This window comes from Mesoplodon mirus (genome assembly GCF_964341445.2).
Source record: "Mesoplodon mirus genome assembly, chromosome: 1".
NCBI classification, from domain to species: Eukaryota; Metazoa; Chordata; class Mammalia; order Artiodactyla; family Ziphiidae; genus Mesoplodon; species Mesoplodon mirus.
This window is the reverse complement of record NC_138976.1, coordinates 542,404-558,846: the sequence shown is the minus strand read 5'-3', so window position 1 is coordinate 558,846 and position 16,443 is coordinate 542,404. Positions and strand designations below refer to the sequence as shown.

General features: G+C 50.7%; 1 protein-coding gene across 5 annotated transcripts; it reads right to left on the bottom strand.

Moving 5' to 3' along the window:
• Window positions 1–1,283: 1,283 nt before the first annotated feature.
• On the bottom strand, window positions 1,284–15,917 carry DPH7 (diphthamide biosynthesis 7). Of its 5 annotated transcripts, none has more exons than XM_082628338.1 (9): window positions 14,930–15,908; window positions 13,809–13,942; window positions 13,175–13,262; window positions 11,638–11,732; window positions 11,085–11,284; window positions 7,251–7,320; window positions 7,065–7,130; window positions 6,661–6,833; window positions 1,284–1,930 (listed from the first exon to the last, which is right to left on the bottom strand). In XM_082628338.1, exons 1-9 carry the CDS (start codon window positions 15,842–15,844, stop codon window positions 1,479–1,481), a joined length of 2,193 nt encoding a protein of 730 aa, XP_082484464.1. In that variant the 5' UTR covers window positions 15,845–15,908; the 3' UTR covers window positions 1,284–1,478. The 5 variants fall into 5 exon arrangements, with proteins under 5 accessions (XP_082484464.1, XP_082484465.1, XP_082484466.1 ...); XM_082628339.1 differs by having other exon boundaries at window positions 11,638–11,729; XM_082628340.1 differs by having other exon boundaries at window positions 1,285–1,930; window positions 11,085–11,257; window positions 14,930–15,907.
• Between the last annotated feature and the right edge of the window lie 526 nt (window positions 15,918–16,443).

Sequence of the window (16,443 nt, the reverse complement as noted above, 5' to 3'; positions counted from 1 at the left end):
AGCCAACAAACAGGTTCTGGGAAGTAGGCAAGAACACGTGGCTTAGCTTGCAGGAGAAAGAGAATTCACAAGGCAGATCCAGCCGCATGACAGCACTGGTTAATTCATCCCCCAAAATTCACCCCAAGGAACCACCAATGAGAATATTTATGGGTTCCAAAGTAGCTTATTTTGGGGAGTCAGGTGAGACAGCCCCCCTTGGGGTAAACCTAAAGATAAGACCACACAGGAAGTTGATGCCAAAATCGTATTTCCCTAGTAATCTATAGTCTCCTTCCTCCTTGTGTTTTCCTGTTTCGGTGCATAATCCCTCAGATTCTAATTCTGTTTCATATTTAACTGACCCTTAAGTGAAATATCCTAAAATAAACTCTGGAGGAGGGTTCAACATTAACACGTTCTGACCTGTACTGGCACACAGTGTTGTACCATCAGAAAATAAGAAAGCAAAGGATAGAGGTTTGTGTTTTCTGACTTGGAACACCTATCTATTGTATTTATTAGTGGATGCTGAGGAGTTGACAAATTCCACAGTGGCCTGTACTTCAACATCTGTTCCTTGCAGAGAGACAAGGAGGAACTGATCTATGGGAATCAGATCAGTCACAAACCCAGTTATGTTTCTGGAGTTAAACCGTGTCCAGGTTTGGAAGCTACTTGGTTTACTGAAGCCATAGTGAGGAAGTATGACTAATTCAGCATATGACAACGTGTTTCAAGTTTATGACGTGCTAAAGCAACTCAGAACGTGTATACACTTCTTTTTGCTTATCGACACAGGAGGCTATACAAGCACTTCCGGTGCCATGAAATGAGGTTTGTTTTTTTTTTTGTTTTTTTGTTTTTGTGGCGGTACGCGGGCCTCTCACTGTTGTGGCCTCTCCCGTTGTGGAGCAGCACAGGCTCCGGACGTGCAGGCTCAGCGGCCATGGCTCACGGGCCCAGCCACTCCGCGGCATGTGGGAATCTTCCCAGACCGGGGCACGAACCCGTGTCCCCTGGATCGGCAGGCAGACTCTCAACCACTGCGCCACCAGGGAAGCCCCGACATGAGCTTTTTTAATGTTCATATAAAACTACTTCTGGTGTTTTAAAGTAGCTTAAAAAAAAAGCCACTCCTTTTAGTTAATATAAATAGTTGCTTAAATAAGTATGAAAAACTGAAAAGTCAGAAACAGGAAACTGACAAGACAGAGCTGGGAACCATGCCCCACCCACACCCTGCCCCCTACTGCCACAGATTCACCATTTTGAAGGGCCCCAGCAGATAAGGTTTATTTAAGAGGCCAACAGCTTTTCTGACTGCCTACCTGGAGATTCCATAAGATGCACTGAGCCCTATACAGAAAAACTGCATGCAGCCAGAATCTCAGTGAGATGGTCTGAGGACACTTCATTCTCAGAAAAGATAAAGACATACTCTTGGTTTTATTGGTAGAAATGGTCTTTATGATGTCAAACCAAGTAACTTCCCTAGCTTAGCTGTTCTCCCACTTCCAGAGGTGAAGAACGTGATCATAAAAGGAGCAAGTGGCTAGAAGGCTGACGTCAAAGGTAGCTGCCTCCAGATACTGGTCACAGTCACAGATCTTGATCCCTGAGGCATGCAGCCGGCCGCCGTTCTTGTCCTCTGCAAAGGGCTGGAGAGGAGTCTTCAGCCCGCCTCCACTCTGGTGTTTGGTACCACCCTCTCCATCAGCATCAGCTAGACGCTCAAAACAGGGTGCTGGCGACTGGGCCGCAACTTCCAGGGAATAGGCTGGGTCTGCTGTTTTGGCTCCTGGGTCGCTGCCAGGAGAGGACCCCAAGCAGAATGACGGATGGGTCTGCGGCAAGTGGCGGAAGTACAGCCAGGACCAGTCGACTCCATACACCAGCGAGTTGGGCAAGGTGTAGGACAGAGTGACTGGGAACACTTCCTGATTCTCCTCTGGAGCGAGAGACAGGAGGACACGGGAAACTTACCCAGGGTTGATCTCAATACCCCCACCCGATGACCCTACCCACCCTTGGAGCGAGACAATGTGCCAAGAGCAACCACTGTGTGTCACGCAGAGGACTATCAAGACACGGACAGACAAGCAGAGAAGCACAGACCATCATCCTGCAGGGAATGCACTCTGTGTTCCTGAGAGAGGAGTCAGTCTGCACTACAGAGCTAACCCTAACATGTACCCTAACCCATACCCTAACCCTAACCCATAACCTAACCTGTACCCTAACCCTAACCTGTTCCCTAACCCTAACCTGTACCCTAACCCTACAGAGCTAACCCTAACCCTAAACCCTAACCCTAACCCTACAGAGCTAACCCTAACCCTAACCCGAACCTGAACCCTTAGGACTCTGGCAGAAGCTCCTCGTTAAGACTTAAAAGCAAAGGACAAACGAGTGAGCCAAATGGAGGGAGAGGGGTGTATGAGAAATAAAGCGAACAGCACGTGTGAAGCACAGAGGTGGAAAGACCCTGGCGTGTGTGAGGAACCACACATGAGTGGATGTGGCTGAGGTGTCATCAGGAACTGGCGACACGTCAGAAGGTCCTGTGATGCAGAGCTCGGAGTGCTGCATTAGAGTTTGGACTTGAGCTTGGAAAGGGAGTAACTCACTGAAGAGTTGAAGCGTGAGCAGCTTTCCTTATGGTGAGTTGCTATGGCAACTCTGAAGACAGAAGGCAGGACGGGCAAAGGCCCGGCCTTATTCTGGACAGAACACGGCTGAGAAAGTGTGAAAGTAATATGCGACCAGAAAAAGAAATGATGAGGTGTCACCAAACCTGAGATGGTCAAGGATCCAGGGCAAGGCCGAGGCTGGCAAGAGCAGCCTCAGAAAACTAGTGGCCAGTGAGCTGGGGATGTGGGCTTAGAAAACTGTCACCAGCCGGAAGGCCCAGTGGCCGGCCATTCAATCTTCAGTTAGCCTGGATGCCACTGCCACCTCCCAAGTGCAGGGATCAATGCCACTGCACTCTGAATTGTGATCAGAATCTGAATCACGACCAGAATGAGCAGGGATGTGGAAAGGCTGCAGCTGGAATCAGGAAACACACCAAGGATACAACCAGGGCCCTGGAGATCCTCCTCCATAACCCAGGGCTTTACCTGAGCAGAGGCAGCTCCAGAGAGGAGCTGGACACCAAGCTGCCCCTGAGAGCACAGAGGCGCCCCGGCACCACCACCGAAGGAAGCTCCCAGGACCTCCTGCTCCGTGGTGTGCACGCTGGGGTACCGGGAGGTGAGGGTCACTGGGACAATAAAGGCGCACTGTAGCCGTATATCCAACCAGTGGCAGTACCCGCTCGTGGCCCAGGTGCACACAGCAGCCTTCCTACCACACAGTAATACCACACAGTAACAGCACGTCCGCTACTCAGGCGCAGGTGTAGCATGAACTGAACAACCACGCTGGGCGACAAGAAGTCACAAAGTTCCATAAAGTAGAAACAGTACAAGCAACACTCTGATCACAACGCAATAAAACAAAATAAATAATGTGGTCAAAATACGAAAAATTGCTTCCACCTAGAAATTTTAGAACCTTCTACTAAACCACACTTGGGTAAAAGGGGAAATACAAACTCAAGTCATAGAATTTCTTCATAAAAATGAAAGTGAAATTACTACATATCAGAACCTAACAATGTGCTTAAATCAGAGAAAAATTCAGACATAAAAACACTTAATGCAAAGTAATAAAGATAAGTGAATTGTATTCCCAACTCAAAATGCTAGAAAAAGAACAAAGGAGGCACAAGGAGAGAAACAACAAAGATAAAAGGAGAGGTTGATGAGGTGGAGAACAGAAACCACAGGACTATAATAAAAAAGTAAAACCCTGCTTCTTTAAAAGAAGTAAAATATACATGCTACTAACTAACCTAATTAAGGAAAAAGACATAAAAAATATTGTATACTTGCATAAGTATACAAAGTAAAACATGATAAAGGGGAAATAACTATTAGAGAAGAAATTCTTTTTTTAAATCAAAGTAACTTTACACATCTTTGGGCAAATAAATTTCAAAATGTAGATGAAATGAATAGCTGTCTAGGAAAATACAGTTCACCAAAATTGACCCCAGGCCTTCCCTGGTGGTCCAGTGGTTAAGAGTTCACACTTCCACTGCAGGGGGCGTGAAGATCCTGCATGCCGCCTGGCGTGGCCAAAAAAAAAAAAGAAGAAAGAAAAAAGAGAACAAAATTGACCCCAGTAGAGACATAAAGCATAAACAAACCAACTTCCATAGAAAAATATAGAGAAAGTTAACACAGAACCATCATTGAAAAATATATCAGGCTCAGATAGTCTCACATGAGATTTTTTTTTTACCAAATCTTGAATGAAAAAGATAATCCAAATGGCATATAAATTATTCAAGAGAAAATGAAGAAAAATTTTCACACTTTTGGTTTTGATTCTCACATGAACCAAACATAATGCTGCTAAATAGCACAAAAGAAAGTCTGTGTCTCCTTTGAACATTAATGAAAGTCCCAAATAAAGTATTACCAGAGTCCAATACCACGCTAAAAAAAAATAACATACCTTCCAAAGACACACAGATGGCCGAAAGGCACATGAAAAGATGTTCAACATAATCAATCATCAGAGAAATGCAAATAAAAACCACAATGAGATATAACCTCACACCTGTCAGAATGGCCATTATCAAAAAGACCACAAATAACAAATGTTAGTGAGGATGTGGAGAAAAGGGAACCCTCCTACACTGTTGGTAGGAATGTAAATTGGTGCAGCCACTGTGGAAAACAGTATGGAGGTTCCTCAAAAAACTGAAAATAGAACTAACTACTGTATGCTCTGGCAATTCCACTGCTGGGTATGTATCTGAAGAAAATGAAAAAATTCAAAAAGATATATGCACCCCAATGTTCAGAGCAGCATTATTTACAATTGCCAAGATATGGAAGCAACCTAAGAGTCCATCGACAAATGAATGGATAAATAAGATATGATGTATATATACAGCGGAATATTACTCAGCCATAAAAAAGGATGAAATTTTGCCATCTGCAACATGGATGGACCTGAAGGGTATTATGCTTAGTGAAATAGGTCAAAGAAAGACAAATACTATGTGATATCACTTATATGTAGAATCTAAACTATAAAACAACTAGTGAATATAACAAAAAAGAAACAGATGTAGAGAACAAACTAGTGGTTACCAGTAAGGGGAGGGAGTGGGGAGGGGCAAGATAGAGGTAGGGAATTAAAAGGTACAAACTATTATGTATAAAATAAATACACTACAAGGATATATTGTACAGGGACTTCCCAGGCAGTCCAGTGGGTAGGACTCTGTGCTTCTACTGCAGGGGGCATGGGTTCAATCCCTGGTTGAGGAACTAAGATCCCACATGCCATGGCCAAAAAAAAAACCCAAAAACAAAAACAAGAAAAGGATATATTGCACAGCACAGGGAATATAATCAATATTTTATAATAACTATAAACAGAATATAACCTTTAAAAACTGTTAACCAGTATACTGTATACCTAAAACATAATACTGTAAATCAACTATACCTCAAAAAAAGTTTTTGATAACTAAAACAAAACAAAACCATAACCAAATGGGATTTACTCCAGGAATATATTCCATATTAGGAAACCCATAAACAAAATTTACCATATTAATATATCTAAGGAGAAAAATAATACAGTTCAATAGATATTATAAAAGCATGTGACAAAAAAATCAACAATTCCTGATTTAAAAAAATACTCATGAAAACATGGATTGATAAATACTAAGCACACACATTAGTCCTTATATATCATCAAACCAAATGGGAACCAGCAGGGACCCTATCAAGGTCAGGAATAGGGCTTCCCTGGTGGCGCAGTGGTTGGGAATCTGTGCCAGTGCAGGGGACACGGGTTCGAGCCCTGGTCCGGGAAGATCCCACATGCCGTGGAGCAGCTAAGCCCATGTGCCACAACTACTGAGCCTGTGCTCTTGAGCCAGTGCACAACTACTGAGCCCATGCACCCTAGGGCCCACGTGCCACAAATGCTGAGCCCGTGTGCTGCAACTACTGAAGCCTGCATGCCTAGAGCCTGTGCTACGCAACAAGAGAAGCCACCACAAAATACGAGAAGATAAGAAAGGTCAAGGTTTGCCTGGCAAGGGACCCACAATAGCATAAACTTGAAGTGAGATCACGCAGGTGGCTGTTTCCCTCCAGCCACGTTCTGTGGCTCAGGCACAAGCAGACCGGGGTTTACCAGCACTGGATTCTGCCCAGAGAGTATAAGGAAGGAGCGAGGGGAAGAGTTGAACGATGTTTGGAACACGACGCCGCGGAGCCTACGCCGTCCGCAAGCAGGAGGACTTGGCAAAAGGTGGGACAAGGACGGTTATGAAAGCGACCAGTGGTTAACACACCTCTGGGGGAGAGGTCCCAATAGGGCCAGCAGACTGCTGAATGCAGAAGGTACCAAAATAATTGAGATGGTCAGGGAAGAACCACGGCTGGAGAGCAGCATGCTTGAAACCGAGATTCTGAAGTCGGCAGACGTGCAAGTCATGGCAAGGCCTAGGGGGTGACCCTGGGAACGCGCGGAGCGTGCAGAAGAGCCTGGTGAGGCGAGGAGGCGGGAAACTGGGAGCCCCCGCCCAGGCCCCCCACTCACCTATTGCCTTTTGGCAGTTGAAGATCGTAAAGCCACCGTGCATACACGCTGCCAGGAGTAGGTGGGTGTGGAAAGGGTGCCACTTGAGCCTCCACACCCCGCCCTGCACGGGCACGTCCGCCAACGGCTGCTTCATGCTCCGAGTGTCCCAGAGAAGAACGTGCTCGTCGTAGCTAAAACCCATAGACCGCAGAGAGCATGCAGGAGAGCAAGGCCCCGGGGCAGCAGGGGTCACCTCCCGAAGACCCAGCCCACTTCCCCTCCAGGACACGGTTCCTTTCCCAAACCCCGACGCCCGCACTCTGGGTGGAGAGTTGGCCCAGTCAAGCATCACAATGGCCAACAGGAGGAACGGAAGTGACGGTGCAGGAGGAACCCACGTGCACGGACCCTAGGGGACTCACCTTCCCGTGGCCAAGATGTTCTCGCAGTGGGGGCTACTCTGGATGCTGCACACGCCCATGGAGTGTCTGAGAGCGAGGGATGAGCCTGAGCAAGCGCCCGGCAGCGCTGCTTCTCCCGCGGAAGGCCGCGGCGGGGGCGGGAAGGGCTGGCCCCCCACGCCGAGCACTGGCCCCTCAGTGACTTACCTCCTGCTTGTGAACACGGATGTGCCAGGGGTCCTGGTGTCCCAGCCTTTCAGAAGGCCATCGTCCCCACCTGCATGGAAACAGAAACACCCACTGATGAGGAAGGGCACTGACAACAGGACCTGGCCGTTTCTCAGGGAGTGGGTTTATGTCTGTGAGGAAATTCTCATGGGTGGCTTTTCTTGGGTTTCAGGCTGCCACAGGCAGGGGAGCCCCAGAAACAGTCACCCCTGTGCTGTAACCGTGTCTTCAGACACCTGCAGGGAAGAAGGGAAAGACAGAGGCTACACCCGCAGGAAAAGGGCAGACTTCTATGGGGGCAGAGGGACAGGTCACACAAGACCCAACCCCTCGGGCTGCTGATGCCAGGAACCAGAGCGGCCCCGTCGAAGTGCTCCGCACAGACCTGCAGGCAGGAGGCATCAGAGGGGGAGGCTTTATAAGGTTCTGGAACCTTGGACACACCGCCATGTGTTTTAAAGAGAAATGCCCTTTGTAACCTTACAGTAAAAGAGCCCTGTGCGTGTTTGGGGGAAACTGAAAGGATAGAAAGAACAAGGGAGCTGGTGCCCTGACCCACAACCAGTCTTTGAAGAAAAGCAACATGAAGATAGAATGTCATGGTATCTCGAGGGAAGGGAAGAAACACTGAAGAGGAAGACCTACAGAGAGGACAAAAAGGAGCAAAAAAACAACCACGTCTGCCTGAAACTCCATCCATCCCTCATCTACCACCCACCCACCCACCCATCCACTATCCATTCACCATCCATCCACCACCCACCCATCCACCATCCATTCACCATCCACCATCCACCCACCGACCCATCCACCCACCCATCCACCACCCACCCACCCATCCACCATCCATTCACCATCCACCATCCATTCACCCATCCATCCACCATCCATTCACTCATCCATCCACCACCCATCCATAAACCATCCATCCACCACCCATCCATAAACCATCCATCCACCCACCCACAGGTACTTACTGAGCACACTACAGATCCCTATATCAGACAAAACGGATATGGGATGAACGTGATCTATGACAAAGTGGATCAGCAGAATCAGTCCATCCAGGCACTGAGCCTGTGTGTGAGCCTCAAATACAAGCTGCCATTCTGTGGCAAGTTTGTGAAGAGAACTGGTGTGGCTTCTTTACACACCGGTCTCTCCTCTTTCTCTCACACTCCACATTTGCTCCACCAGGAAATCCTATTGATCGACCTTCACACAAGGCAGTCTTCCCACTTCTCCTGCTCTCCACTGCTCCCACCTTGGCCTGAGTCATTCTCACACCTCACCTGCATGGCAGGTCTCCAGCCTACACCCTCACCCCCTTGCAATCTATACTCAACATACTAGCTGAAGGGATCCTCTTAAATTTTTTAAAATCTATTTTTAAAATTTATTTTTTATTATTATTTTTATTTTTATTTTTATTTTTTTGGCTGCATTGGGTCTTCGTTGCTGTGCGCAGGCTTTCTCTAGTTGCGGCGAGCAGGGGCTACTCTTCATTGCGGTGCGCAGGCTTCTCATTGTGGTGACCTCTCTTGTTGCGGAGCATGGGCTCTAGGTGCACGGGCTCAGTAGTTGTGGCATGCAGGCTCAGTAGTTGTGGCGCACGGGCTTAGTTGCTCTGCGGCATGTGGGATCTTCCCGGGCCAGGGCTCGAACCTGTGTCCCCTGAATTGGCAGGCAGATTCTTAACCAGGGAAGTCCCAGATTCTCTTAAATTTTAAAATGTAAGTTGGGAAATGTCATTCCTCTGTTCAATATCCTACAATGGCTTCATTCTACTCCAAGCAAAAGCCCAAGGCCCCCCTGTGGCCCGCAAGGCCCCGTGCCCTGTCTCTGTGACTCCTGATCTTGCCTTCTCTATTCTACCACTCACTCATGTCATTCTGGCCATACTGGCCACTCGCTACTCTGAACACACCAGGCTCTATAATGGGACAACCTGCACCTGCTTGCAGCACCTGATGCCTTCAGCCTGTTCTAGCTTTCTTCTTTCCAAAGCACTTGTCACCTACAGTGCCTATTATGCTTAGTGTTCACTGTCCATCTCCCCCCAAGTGACGAAAGTGCAATGAAAGCGGGGACTGTTGTCTCTTGCTCACGGATGCCTCCCGAACCCCGAGGACAGTGCTTGGCACGTAGTAGGTGCTCAATAGATGTTTGTCGGATGAATGAATTGGTGTTGAATTATTGAGTCACTGTGCTACTACACCCTTGCTCTGAATTAGCCAAGCCTCAAGGTAGAAAAACTAATCTACAAGTGAGAGCTCAAAAAATTACATCTTTATCGTTCTCCCTGAGCCTGTTCAAGGGTGTGACAGCAAAAACTCCAGAAAGAATCCTCTCTCCGGGGAAAAGAAGCACACAAAATCATAATCAGGATGAGCGGGACTTCCCTGGCGGCCCAGTGGTTAAGAATCCACGCTTCCAATGCAGCGGGCTCAGGTTCGATCCCTGGTCAGGGAATTAAGATCCCGTAGGCTGCACAGCGTGGCCTAAAAAATTAATCAATTGATTAATTAACTTTTAAAAAGAAGAAGAGAAAGCCAACAAGACACAGACTCAGGGGAGCAGTGAGCGGACAGAGATGTGTGATTTGGGTGAGCAGACCTTGTCCTGGGGCCGGGACATGAGGCAGGCGCAGGTGTGTGACAGGGCAACACAGGGAGCATGGGGCTCAGCTGGAGACCCGCGGAGTGAGGCGCTGGGAGCATCCCTGCACGAGCGCTGCGGTGCTGGCAAGACAATGCAGAAAAGCTCAGGACACAAGGTCTGGTTAAACACACTGTTTGTGGAAGAGACACAGTAACTGAAGTCAGGAGAGCAGCAATGCGAAGTGAGAGGAAGATCCAGAGGTCAGAGAATGGTGAACACTTTGGTGCAGAGGGAAAGGAGCCCACAAAGCAGACGGAAAAGAAGCCAGAGAAAGAAGGGGAAAGTCCAGATGGCATGGCGTTGATGACCCAGGGAAAAGAATGTGCGGGGAGTGAGGGGTCGGGCATGTGAACACTGCTGAGAGGCCAAGAAGAGGCCGATGTGCTTCCTGGACTGGGCACCACAGCTGTCCCTCAGGGCCTCAGCAGGAGCTTCTGGGGGCCCAGTGAGATTGTGCAGCATCCTGACAGGCCAGCAGAACACCCCTGCAGCCCTGGCCTCCCCGTCTCGCCCTGGAGCTCAGAACACTACCAGCAACTGGACGCAGAAAGGGATACGGGTGCAGATGGTTTCTTGCCTCTGCAAATTCAGCAGCTCCTCTTCTGTCTTCTCTCAGAGACCCATGCCCTCCTCTGCCGTGAGCGTGAAAGGAGTTGACCTGAACTACCTTGTTCCCACGTCAGCATCCCGCTCCATACACACCACTCTCAATACCAGAAAGTCAACCCTCTCTCTCTCACACGCTTCCCTTTCCCTAGGAAGATAAACTACTCCAAAAGGGAACAGACAAGCCTGAAATGCATGACAAGTCACTACTGGACCCAAAGTACCAGGTGGAAAGCAAGGAGTTCCGACTGGATTTCCGAGCGTGAGCAGAAGCATCCAACACTCAGAGCAATGGAGGGGGGCGGCGGCTCCCAAGGGGGCTGCTCCAACACTGGGGGCACTGCCACCCAAGACCCTGCAGTGCCTGCAGCAAACTGCACTTTAGTCTCCGAGGAGCAGCTAAGTGAACACCAACTACAGCTTTTGCCCCAGAAAACAGACTCTCCGAAAAGGTCTTTGAGATCCCAACGTGGCCAGAATCATGCCCTTGGCCTGTACCTCCTCAGCAAATCTTCATAGAGGGGCGCCCAGCGGAGGAGTACCAACCTGAATACACGACTTCCGTCTGCCAGTAATCGAAAGCAGCAGCCCAGGCCTCAAAGTGATGGGCCTGCCACGTGCCCACAGCCTGCATTCCCGGCCCTGCCTGGTACGCCTGCAGGAGATGGAGCTGCCCGTTGGAGTCGCTGCTAATGATCTTCAAGGGCTGGTCACTGGCCCTAGACACAGGGAAGCAGTGGGGAGATCTGGCTGAAATATATCCACTGACCCAAACTCATCGCCTCTTCTGGCTCCCAACCAGTGGCCCTTTATGCCCCCAAGACATGTCACAGAGAGGCTCTCCAGGACCTGATACGGGGACACGCTTCTTAAGAGGCTTGCCTGGGCAGAGACCAAAGCTACCAGTAGCTTGTCAAAATAAACCAGGGTCCGCTTCTCCTGATGAAAACACTCTTTTTAGATGAGGACTGGCAGTGATACTCCCAGGCTTGGGGAGCCACAGTCGAGGCTAGCACAAGGTGGCTTTCCTTCTCTCTCGCATGAAAATAGGAAGGGACCCTCAGAGGCAAGACCCAGGCCTGTCACCGCTGGCCCTCACCTTCCGGCTCTCCCAGTGGACCAGTCCAAGGACAAGGCCAGACACTGCTTTTCCAGGGCAAAGCGGGAGAACGGCTGTAGTGTGTAAGAGTTCTGCTGGAGAGAAAAGGACGCCATCACAGAGGAGCAGCCCCGGAACCCTGAGAAGACTACTCCCCTGGCTCGGGTACGCCCTGCTTTCCTCATCCACTCGGCGAACAAAGTGTGTCAGTCACTCACTCACAGCAGAACCTGAGGACAGGGACGTCCCTGGTGGCACAGTGGTTAAGAATCCACCTGCCAATGCAAGGGACACAGGTTCAAGCCCTGGTCCGGGAAGATCCCATGTGCCGTGGAGCAACTAAGCCCGTGCGCCGCAACTACTGAGCCTGCGCACCTAGAGCCCTCGCTCTGCAACAAGGACAAGCCGCCACAATGAGAAGCGCGCTCGCAGCAACGAAGACCCAATGCAGCCAAAAAATAAAATAATAATAATAATAAAAAAGAACCTGAGGACACTGCAGACGGCCCAGGCCCTCCAGAAGTGCTCACACCTGAAGGAGGACTTTCCCACACATGTGACCCCAGGGGAAGCAGGTCTCTGCTTCTCAGACTCGTCGCTGTCCAAGCCCTCCTCGAGACTACTGCAGGCTCCAGGGAGTACCGCTGGTGCGGGTTCCCCACTGCCCAGGCCTCCAGGGACAGAGACAAGGAGAACTTTCCTCTGATTCTCTTTCAGAAGCCACAGCTAGCCATTCAAATGCTGCTTCTCATTTCTGAGGTCTAAGTTTTACTATCTAAGCAACCTAGACGGTGCTCAACTCGATCAACAGGGTTCCAGCAGCTGTATCCTCTCTTGGGTTTACCCGTTCCCGCCTCCAGCTCTGGTTCTAGATATCCTCCTCAGATATTTCTTCCCTCTTTCCTAAGACAGGGCTGCTGCTCTCAGCTGGCCTGAAGCAAGGACCTTGCTATACAAGCCCTCAGGTGCCATGAACCCAAGGCCAGCTGGACCTCTGCTCCAATCCCACTTGCAGCACCTACATTAGAGTGGGTTCCCCCACAGACAGGGCACGGTCTTGTGGGCTGTTTCCTTCAACCCACTATATGCCTTCCCTGTCCCCTCCCTCCCCCAACACGTGGTCATTTTACAAATGCACAGTACAGGATCACTGTCAGATGCTTGGGAAAATACACGTAGGAATCACGTGCTCTCCAAATTATCAATGAGAAACACCACTTTCACCCAGTAAATGCGCTGCTCTTCTTAGCCCCAACATCATCAACCCAGGATGCTGGCCCAGGCTTTCCTTACAGGACTTTCAGGTCCACTGACAGCCCCTCTGCTGATGACACACAGGTGTCCTCCCCTTGGAGTTAGATACAGGACCCAATAACTCAAAATAGACCATGTGCTACCTTAGAATGTTTTATGGTAAAGTTCACCGTTGAACAGAAAACTATCCTAGAAAAATGTTTGTATCAGCACAGCCTCCCTCCCAAACCCCCTCCATCCAGGTTCCTTCCACCCTCCACTAAGCCTGGCCCCAGTCACTGACCTCGGATCGCACCAAGCGGAGTAGCTCTATGGACCCAGAAGCATCTGCCACTCCCAAGAGTGCATGGCCGGCCACCGCAATGGGGCACCTGAGGAGATAACGCACGTGCCGGTCACAACACAGGATATGCCAGAGTACAGGAGAACACTATGCGCCCCAGAGACTCATTGTTTACATTTCAGCTCCAGGGAATTCTCTGGCGATCCACTGGTTAGAACTGTGCGCTTTCACTGCCGAGGGCCCAGGTTCGACCCCTGTTCGGGGAACTAAGATCCCACAAGCTGCGCAGCACGGCCATAAATAAATAAATGTATTTATTTCAGCTCCAAAACCAGGTTGGAGCCTACAGTTCCGTTCCAACAAGATCATTCAGCTTAGGAAGCAGAAAACTAGCCTCACTTCCCAGACTGACAGTACCTGTAGGGCTTGGAAACTGAAAAATAGAAACGAGCCCCGAGGCTACAGCATCCTCCAAGCGCCAACAGGCAGGCAGGACAGCACAGTAGAGAAACGAACCCAAACTTCAGACACTCCCCCGCCCTGCTGAATGCTCTCAGGCATCAGGCTCCTCTGACCAAACAATCAGGTGCTCATGACAAATTCCAAACAAGGGGAACGGTTATCAAAGTTGTACCATTTCATGTCCAGGATCGCCGAAGTATCTCTTCTTTGGACCTCAACCAGGGGGCAAGGAGAGCTGTCCTCACTGAAACTATACAGGTAGAGGCGACCCAAACGAATTTGAGGCTCATCAACATCCAGTCCACTCTACAAAAAATGCGAATGTGTTCTCTGATTACCTTAATAAATACTGAGGAACCCAAGGGATGGGAAAAGGGACTGAGGGAAAGAAGAGGTTTGCCAAGACTCCGGACCTCTGCCTGGAAGCAGCACCGATGATTTTCCGAGCTGGAGAAACGTCTCTTCTCTTGTACGTGATTAATGAGTAGGTGGATAAACCCTGCTGGACCCAGGATGGGATGCTCCTTCTAAATGGGCCAATAGGGAGGAGCTACAGTTAGGGTCCCCACAGGACACAGTTTGCCTGGGAGAGTCCTGGCTTTTAGGCCTGTTGCTCCGGTGCCATTTTTCACTCTTAAAAGTATCCTGGTTTGGGCCTCCCTGGTGGCGCAGTGGTTGAGAGTCCGCCTGCCGATGCAGGGAGTACGGGTTCGTGCCCCGGTCTGGGAGGATCCCATATGCCGCGGAGCGGCTGGGCCCGTGAGCCATGGCCGCTGGGCCTGCGCATCTGGAGCCTGTGCTCCGCAACGGGAGAGGCCACAACAGTGAGAGGCCCGCATACCGCAAAAAAAAAAAAAAAAAAAAAAAAAAAAAAAAGTATCCTGGTTTGGATCCGCATAGCTAGATGCCTTCAAGAGATTACGTACAGCTCCTATGAAGTCCCATTTTCTCTTTGCTCTAGACTTCATCCATAACCTTGACGACGCCTGCAGAGAGACGACATCCCGCTTTCAGGATGCCCTGTCTCTAACCTACATTCTGGCCACAAGGCCAAGGTCGCATCCACACCTCCTGAACGACCCCACACAAGACTTTTCCCTTTCAGCCTCCCCCGCAGCAGATCACAGAGATCTCAAAGCCTGTGGTCGGCTCTGCCTCTCAAGAGCCTTTTCTCGCTCTTCTTGAGAGAGGAGTTCGAGTCTGAGGCTTTAGGTGCTCGGGAAATGCCACCTAAGATCGCAGACCTGCAAACCCACGGTGAAGACCTCCCTAGGCCACGATGGCCCCGCGCACCTTGCTCTCCGGGTCGGCGGGCTGGTCCTCCGGCTTCCGCAGCTGGTAGGTGCCGCACGCCAGCAAGTGCCTGCAGCCCTCCAGCGGGCACCACTCCACCGAGTCCACGGTGTGCTCCGTGTCCACCGCCTGCAACAGCCGGACGCGACTGCCGGCCTCCCAGCATTCGGAGAAGGACGCGGCGGCGACCGGGGTGGCGGACAGCGGGCGGCGGCGAAGTGAGGAAGCCAGGCTGACAGCAGGGTGCCCGGGCCCGCGGCGCCAAAAAGGTGCACAGCCCAAGGGGCGGTACTTCTCCCACTTCCGCCGTCGTCCCCATGGCTTCTTCCGGGGAGGGACTTCCGGCCCCCGTGGACGCCGGCGTGAGGCCGAGATCCCACGCTCAGTACCGGCCGGCGGAACTCGACTGGCCCCACGTGCCACGGCGCGCCCCCTGCCGTGGCGGCGAGACGCGGGCCTGGGAGGGGACAGCCGAGCGTCCAGCACAGAGTCACGGGCGAGCTGGGCTCTTAAGGGGGCGCAGAGGAGAGCAGGGCATGGAGGTGGGGTGTGCAAGGGGCCTGGGCGTCCAGGGAGCAGAGTCCAGGGTCTGACCCAAAAGGGCTGGGCCTGGGCTGCCCTCTCTCTCTCCCTGGTCATGTCCACCCCAAGGAGCTGCCCATAGGGCAGTAAGCGCGGCGCATCGGTGGGCGCACATCTGCCTGCCAGGACAGCAGAGAAAGGAGACAGGGTCGGCCACAGGGCCCCGAGCACGGGTGGTGGACGGGAAGGTGGACAGAAGGCATGGAGAAGAGCCAGCGTCTGAGCCCCAGGGGCAGGGGTCTCTGCGCCAGTTAGATTTAGGATGAAGGGGCGGACACCCAGCACAGCCACGATCTGAGTTGGTAAACCGGGTATGTGCCGACAGCATTCCATAAAGTCAGTGAACTCTACAGAACAGGTTTGGGGAAGGCAAGTGTCTGATATTGTTATGGATTGAATTGTGTCCCCAAAAAAGATATGTTGAAGTCTTATCTCCAGTACCACAGAATGTGACCTTTGGAAACAGAGTCTTTAGTAACAGAAGTAATCCAGTTAAAATGAGGTCATTAGGGTGGCCCTAATCCAATATGACTGGCATCCTTTGGAAGGGGAGATGTGGTCTGTTAGACACCAACGAAAGACAATGTAAAGACTGGTAGGTCTCTATGAGGCAAGGACCACCTGAGGCTGCCGGAAGCTGGGAGAGCCTGGAACAAACCTTCCCTAGAGCCTTGAGAGGGAGCATGGCCCTGCCCACACCTTCATTTGAGAATTCTGGCTTCTAGGACCTAGACCATACATTGTTTTCAGCCACCAGCTTGAGATAATTTGTTATGGCAGCTCCAGGAAATGGGACAAGACAAATCCACGTGGCTACCTGGGTAGTTAGCCTGTGGTTTTTAAAGTGGTTTCTATCGCGAGAAATACAGATACCAGTCAGCAGCTCAGATGGCAGCTGAAGGAGAGAAGCAGGAAAGGTTGGTCAGGAAGCA